Below are 7,778 nucleotides of genomic sequence, written 5' to 3'. Positions count from 1 at the left end.
ACCCCTTTTCAGGATAAACCTTCATGCCTTCAGACACCAAGTTATCTTCAGACCAAAGGGTTTTGCCGAGACGTCTTCAGTCTCGTTTCGTCCAGAAGTCTTAGGTATGATCTCTTCTTATAGCTAGCGAGCCTCCTTACGTAGTCTAATGGACTTTAAACGACCCTCCCCGATAGTCGACATACTCTAAAATGTTCCCGACGACAGGTCCTTGGTTCAGACCCCTTGAGCCGCCTCGCGTCGCCATAGTCGTCAGGTTGTAATCTTCGATTGACCCGATGGCTATACTTTTACTTTCGCCTTGTCCAAGCCTCAGTCAAAGTGGGGGCTCTGTAGATACCTCATTTCTGCACCTCTCGCAAACCACCCGGTGATGATTGGGCCGCATGTTTGGTACGCGGAACGATTTGTGATAGTTCGTAAGTTTATCGTCAAGTGATTGCTCAAACACTGATGTCTACCTCTTAGTTGCCATCTATGTGCCGACACGGTCGTTTTGACAGTAATTAGAGTACATTTGGAGTCCGGGCCTAAAACCGTCTTCATTTTCTGATAACCGTAAAATCCCGAGTCAGAATGTTCTGGAATGTTCCGGATATTTCTATTCCATCTTTCACCTTATACTAAAAGTCTATACCCCATGTTACTATTCACTAATGAATAGTAACTCTCACAATGAATAGTGTCATGTAATTTGGGTTGGGCTGTTCTTGTGCGGGTTTGGGTTGTGTGCCTCTTTCAACTTAACCCTTTTCTCCTACCCTCTTTCTCGTTTTTTCCTTTGTTTACCTCACAACCACTCCTTTTGTTTCACCTTACTTACCTTTTTCCTCTTTTTCCTCCCAACCTTTCAATCACGGATCAAAATGATCATCCTTTTCGGTCTCCGTGGACAGTGGTTATCAGGTTCGATTAATTTCGTTTTAGATTTGTTTTTGTGCTTCTGAATTATTTGATTGTGTTTTTTTTGCCTAATCGTGAATAGAAAAGCTATTATCAATAATCGAATGGATTGTTTTCATCATTTTAGGTATTTTGATCGTTGATGTTTCATGTATCAGGTTAGAAATATATTTTAAGGCTACTCTTCCTTACTTCATCCTTAGTGTGTAATCAAAATTCAAAGGCATAAGAGTAGGCCGTAAATGAATCACAATAGATAATGTAGTGCATATTTTCATATCAAAGGTGAGTGAGAAAGTGACATAATATAGAATACTGCAAAATGAAAGAATACCGTAGCTACAACAATCATTAATTCTAGAATCAAACTGATGTAAAAAACCAATTAATTAGCATACATGTGACCTATCAAAGCACCTGCAAACAAGGTAAACATTTGAACTTTACTATTAACTTTATACCATTTTACACAAATCATTTGGGGGTAATAGAAGTAATAAGAGGAACAGGTGCTTTATGAAAGTTGAGAACGATGACAATCTGATGCTTGTTACTCCGTATATGTTATTACTACAGGGAATAGAGAATTATGATTATTTGGAGTTTAATAGCACTCGGAAAAAGAAGGTAGTTATTGTCCAAACTGAGGAAGGGAAGATATTTATACTCTCCAAGGGCGCTTACAAGTATGAATTCACCCAATTACTTATGTTTCTTTGCTTTAATGTTAAAATAGCAATGCCGGTTTCTAATTATGTACATGCTGTTTCTTTTTCTTTTTCTTGTAGTATCATGTTTTCACGGCTAACTTGGAAGGATTATTTTGTAAAGATAATGGTATAGCTCTGTCGGCTATTAAGACTAAGTTGGAAGGATTAAGAACAATGCTTCTTAATCCTTCCAACTTAACAACAATGCTTCTTAATCCTTCCAACTTAGTCTTAATTCTTTTTATGCAGTATCATGTTTTCACGGCTAAGTTGGAAGGATTAAACCCCTGGCTTTCTGAGATTGTGATGATCTAATTGTATTTTTTGAAGCAGGAGGTTGATAGTGGATGTGGAGGGGAAATTGTGATGGGTGTTGATGGTGGAGAAAATAATGGATGTGAGTTGAGAGGTTTCTCTTCGATCAGGTTTGTTTTTATTCCCTAATTTTAGTAGATCGTTGTGTTGTATGAAATTGATGATGATGATCACTTTAATTAGGGTTTATATTTGATGTCATCGTATTAGGTTACTATCAAGAGTAGTAGATGGCTGGAGAAATAGAACAACATCAATAACAAGAGGATCTCCACAAACAACAAGACGATGGGGTAATTTATCATTTGCTTTGTTTAATTTCATGTATTATTCATATGTTCGTTGTCATATAACTGAATGTTATTTGACTGTTAAATCTCCGCTTTCTGGAGATGTTAGATTGAATGTTGTGTAAAAGGAACCCTTATCATTTAATGAGTGTCAATTGAGTGGAGGAGTTTTCAGGTCTGTACTATGTGATTCTTGTTAGCAATATAGAACAGTGCATTGTTTGATTATTTGATGTGGGTATGCATATTCTAGACGGGCTGCGACCGTATCGGTTAATCATGAGGTTAAACAATATAGATGGGTCTTTAAAATCAACATCAAAAGAGATATTTCACTGCCAATCTTAAGCTCCCTTTAATTTTTGACATACGGTTAAACGACAAAGGTATCATCAACTTAGTTGAAGATGACCCAGATGTTGGCAAGGCTCAAAGTTTCTTGTTAATATATTTATCAATTTTTTTTCCTTTGGTATATAATGTTCACTAAAGAAAGTCATTTATAGCTGTCGCCTGTCCCTAATTGTGCATACTTGTAGCAAAAGTAAAAATTCTACTGCAATATAAACTACGTAAATAGAAAGGCCCATAACTCAACTATGCAAGCTAATATTATGTAGTCCTGGTGTTTTTTTGCTCCCGCCCAAAAAAAAAGGTCAGTACTAATTGGCTTTATAATTGAACTGCTATGTGCAAAGCTGGGTTTTTGCTGTGGTAAATGAGGTATAGCCGTGTCGAAAAATACAATTTTTACAAGCACTCAGGCATTACTGAATCTCTCTCTGAAAACTGTAACTCACAAGAATACAAGTCATCTTTCACACCTATTATTTACATGACTCGCATACAAACAGGTTATATTTGCTAACAACAGAAATAAATTGAATTGTATCATCCTTTTTAGCTCGTGCTACTGAAGAAGTGAGAGTCGGTATTTCCTGTAATGCTATGATTGTATAGCTTACCAAAGTTATTTGTTAATGAACATCATATTTGTTTTTGGCAAATACCACGTACATTATAAAGCTGAAACTTCCAAAATAGAATACTGACAACTCATAGTGTGGATTGCTTCAGTTTTATCCTACTTTGGTTCCTTTATCTGCCTCATAATCCTTCACTTTCTACGAGAATTTGTGGACTAGAAAGTTACAAATACATGTTTTTTCACTTGGTTGTAGTCTAAATTATCATACAGTATTATATTAGCCACATTAGATTGAATCTCCACTCCATTTGGTCCCTTATTGTATTCTGAATAAATGTATGTTTGGAATAGTAATTAGTAGTCTAGTACTGTACGACTAATTTTCCATGAGGTAGAAAACACCAGGGATGAGCAAGACCAATTCCAGCAGCAGCCGAATAAAAAGCAAACCCGATCTTCAATACTATTCATAGTGATGATCTTGCTTGTCCAACCATAACTATTTAGTTTCTTGAGAAGAAATTTGAGTATTTTTGGTGCGGAATATCGACCGATGAGTAGATCTTTGTTTTTACTCCACCGCCTTTAGCATAAACCCAGCCATCGCCACCGCTAATGCCGCCTTTTCTGACCTAGACAGTAGGTGTGGGCCTGTGGCCCTTTGGAGGGTCCCAGCTTTACCACCTTTTCTGCCTTACCACCATTTCTTGATGTGTCTCTCACCATATTGAGTGTCTCTCACAATAAAACCATCAGCTCCTCACAATAGAGAAAAGTGTAGCTGTCTTTCTATAGTCTGGTTGCTGCTGAGTTGGAATCGTTAAGAAATACTTCATATCTTGTTATCTTTGTTTCAGTGGTCCGCACTTATGATTGTTATTGTCATCATTAACAGCTTTATGAAGATGATCTTTGCCTTTGCATTTTTTAGAGAAATCCACTCAATCGTGGGTAAGGTATTATCAATGTAAAGTGCTTTAGTCACATAATCTGCCCGGAGATCACTTTATAATCAAGCTTTCTTACTCATTGTTTTTTGCATTGAAACACGCAGACACTATTTACTTATCCAAAACTTCATTGGTGCTCCTTAGACAAAACTCCTCCATCTGTAAGTAACTCTGTATCGACATACAAATGAGTTTCGCAGGTCTTAAATTAGTTCTTTCTTATTTAGTTCTGACATGAGAAGCTGTTGGCTTAAATTTGTTTGTGTTCTGCTTGATGATAGAAGAGTGTCAGATCAACTGATCATTTGTGGCGTTAAGGCATTTGTTGTCCTTGAATGTCAGAATTACCATGTACCCTACTCTGGTGAACTTTATGTTCATTGTGAGAGTTAAAACATTTATAGCTCCCACATAAATAAGGAGTTATGTACTTGGTCTCTTTCAAATAATAGTTTTACTGTCTATGGAAGTGATGATATAAACTCTCTTAATTATAAAGAAATGATAATAGTATCACTGCTAAAAGAATATGATAATAATAACAATAGTTACATGAGAAGTATTTAATTCCCACAAACTGAATCATTGAATTATATTTTATAATTCTAACTCTCATTCTTATGTGGTCAGATTTTCAGGTTATTAAGTTAAGTTGCAGAAAGTATTTCGGTCTCAAGGATTGATCAGTTTGAGACAAAGAAAAAACTTGGTGCGCCTAACATGCAGTTGCAGCAGTTATGGTATCATTCTGTTACATTGCGTCACATAATCTCCCTTTTAGACCAAATCGAGGGACTATCTAAGTTATATACTGTTCATGAACATTGTATGTAAATGCTATTATCCTGTGCGTATAAGCGTTTCCATGTATTCTCATAAAATTAATGTTTGTCCTTCCCTTGATTAATATATACGGAGTACTTTACACGATTGTCAACTTTGACAAACTTTTTCTCACAGATAGTAATATTCACCGCTTTTAAATATGGAAATACAAAAAATACAGAGTTCTTGTTTTGCTAAATCTATTTTGACAAATTTAATGGCAGTGAGTTAAGAGACAAAGTACTTTTTTAAATCAAATTCTTCTTCTTCTTCTTCTTCTTCTTCTTCTTCTTCTTCTTCTTCTTTTTTATTGTAAAAATTGCAGTATTTTAGGATTAAAAAGCTCAAGGATGTGCTGACTCAACGGTCTCTCAGATCTTGAAAAAAAAACAGGTATGCCATGATCATTAAGTTGCTTTGGTTGACGTTAAATCTAGCATTTTAGTGGTAATGTAACTTGTCAACTGCTGTGGTAGCTCTAATCTTTGGTTTGATAATGCTCATATTTGTATCTCTTACCTTCTTCCATGTCGATGTTTTAGATCATCCTTTGAGCATCTCTTTTACAGGGAAGAAGATAAGAGATACAAATATGAGCATCAACAGAATGAACGAGTAGGTAAGAGATATACATCTAACATTTTTTTAAAAATGGCCTTAACTTTTATATGCTTTTTTTTTGCCTTCTTTCACTTGTAGGAGTCTTGTACTTGCTCCTAGATTTCGTCTTGTTAGTCATGGCCTTCGGTCATCTCTGACACTTTTTCGATCACTTGCTTCTTTTGAGTTCTATGGACGTTTTCGTTGATTGTGTGTCTCGCATCTGTGGTTCGGATAGATAAGTCTATGCATATGCTTTACCAGGAGGAAAAATAGGATAGTCATGATGGTATCTCTCATTTTGAATATATTTCTGTCTTATGGGGATTATTAATTCTTTTTGGATAATTATGCATGAACCAGTACTGGATAATCAATGTTCTTGTGGGAGTGAAAACTCGGGAAGGGGGCAGAGAAGCATGGAGCTAGGGTTAGATATCAAAACGCAACAAACATACCCAGTGAAACCTAAAACATAGTGCCTTTGTAGGAGTGAAAGCCAAGTGAAAAGGTGGAGGTGTTTTTATGATCGAAGAAGCAAGTAACAAGGGAAATGTTTATTGTGGAGTAAGGGGAAAGGTTGGAGGTGTGTTTATGCTTGTATCAGAAAAGAGGAAAGAAAAGGAAAGGGTAAAAGAAATGGAAAGAGTGGTTCAGGACAGAGAAAAGAAAAAGAGGGATAGAGAGGCTTAGGAAGGGGACATAGAAGCAAAGAGCTAGGGAAAGTGGAAGTGGTATTTGTTGAATGAAGGAAAAAAGTAGAGGTGTGTGTGTGCACGCGCACGCTTGTGATTGAGGAAAGAGTAAGGAAAATGAACGGATGAAAGAAAAGGATGGTTAAAGACAGGAAAAAAGAAAGAAAAGAAAATAAAGAAAAGAAATTAAGGGCCTGAGAAGCTCGGTATAGAAGCTCGGTATAGAAGCTCAAGAAGGGGACATAGAAGCAGGGAGCTCGGTATAAGAAAATCCTTTATAGAAGGAAATTTTATTAGGTGGTTTCTTACTCAAGATTGTAGCGCTTTTTTTTATATTTTTTTCTTTTAAATAGTCTACTTAAGCTTCATGGTAGTAACTTTCACTTGGTAATAGCTAAACTATTAAAGCTTCATGTCGCTCTGACAACCTATAAGCAGTCATTTTTATTTTTAGCTTCTATACTTGGTTGAAGTTGGTTGTTTTCGTCAGTTATACTAGCTAGCTAAGTTGGACTACTATAAGAGTCTTACCATCAACACAATCTTACGATCTATGTGAATTTCAATTGCAGGAAATTTGGAAAAAGAAGCTAGCAAAGGCAAAGGAGGAGGTTCCCTCATGCCTGTCACATTAGTTAGATTGACCGGGATGTGTATGTGGAACTCAAGTAAGGCAAATTGTAGGAATGAGAGATTACTATTCTAGCTGAACACTGATTCTAGAAGATACAAAGCCAGTCTGTTTTTATTACCCTTATTCTCAGTGTTTGTCATGATTTTAAACAAGATTGTTTGAATATAGAGCAAGGGAGCTTCTTTTTCAAGATTTGGTAGTGTTGCCTATATGAACAAAGGCAGCAAAGCTTTGTGTGTAGTCATGGACTCGTGGCTCCCAGTATAGATTTGCAAATGGAGGCTGCAGTTCTCGATTGCGAGTCACACAAGTGGAGGTGATTCACTCAATTATGCTCGTCGAACTCAAGGATGATGCCTTTTAAAGTTTGCCTTGTATTTTTTGAAAAAACCCTGTAAAAGATAGCAGTACTTGATAGAATCGATTTTTCTTCTGAAGTGTTTGCCAAGAAAGATGCACATAAAACTCAAGTCCCACGTCCACATAAAATATTTTTATCATTGATTTATGAATGCAAGATTTAACCCGTTCCCTTTAATTTAGTGTGTGTTAGATGAATGGTAATGAGTCCATGCTTGCGAACATTATGTAGAAATGTTCTTACTCGATGCTAAGAATGGTTTCGTTTATCGTTGCAAGATAGATGTATTTTGTAAGGTGGTCTAATGTAACGACAACTACAAGCTACTTGGTAATTTATTTAGGAGTAAAGTTTAAGTGAAGGACCTAAACTAATTGTCTGGTGGTTAAACAAATATTTTCTCTGTCCCGGTCATTTGTTGTCCTATTTTATTTCGGGGTGTCTCAGTCAATTGTTGTCCTTTTTATTTTAAGAATGTATTTGACGAGCAATTTGATCTTTCACACTAAATTTGGTTCACTTGTCATTTAATAATTGGTCCTCTCCTTTTTCCTTGGTATTTGTGCC

At 36.1% G+C, this 7,778-nt stretch overlaps 1 protein-coding gene across 2 annotated transcripts; it reads left to right on the top strand.

Moving 5' to 3' along the window:
- The first annotated feature begins 813 nt into the window (after positions 1–813).
- LOC141612336 (uncharacterized) lies at positions 814–7,130 on the top strand. 2 transcript variants are annotated; one of them, XM_074431195.1, is made up of 8 exons: positions 814–906; positions 1,031–1,061; positions 1,480–1,589; positions 1,692–1,740; positions 1,947–2,038; positions 2,139–2,221; positions 5,491–5,540; positions 6,789–7,130. In XM_074431195.1, exons 2-7 carry the CDS (start codon positions 1,053–1,055, stop codon positions 5,538–5,540), a joined length of 393 nt encoding a protein of 130 aa, XP_074287296.1. In that variant the 5' UTR covers positions 814–906; positions 1,031–1,052; the 3' UTR covers positions 6,789–7,130. The 2 variants fall into 2 exon arrangements, with proteins under 2 accessions (XP_074287296.1, XP_074287227.1); XM_074431126.1 differs by lacking the exon at positions 814–906 and having other exon boundaries at positions 1,023–1,061.
- Positions 7,131–7,778: the final 648 nt, after the last annotated feature.

This window comes from Silene latifolia, chromosome 1 (assembly GCF_048544455.1).
Source record: "Silene latifolia isolate original U9 population chromosome 1, ASM4854445v1, whole genome shotgun sequence".
Classification (NCBI taxonomy): domain Eukaryota; kingdom Viridiplantae; phylum Streptophyta; class Magnoliopsida; order Caryophyllales; family Caryophyllaceae; genus Silene; species Silene latifolia.
Note: the sequence above shows the minus strand (reverse complement) of the source record. Positions and strands in the feature narration are given on the sequence as shown.

Excerpts from the sequence above, each read along its gene's own strand:
- LOC141612336 (XM_074431195.1), top strand. Across the intron at positions 1,741-1,946 it reads ATTATTTTGTAAAGATAATG|GAGGTTGATAGTGGATGTGG; the intron begins GTATAGCTCTGT and ends TTTTTGAAGCAG. Across the intron at positions 2,039-2,138 it reads AGAGGTTTCTCTTCGATCAG|GTTACTATCAAGAGTAGTAG; the intron begins GTTTGTTTTTAT and ends TCATCGTATTAG.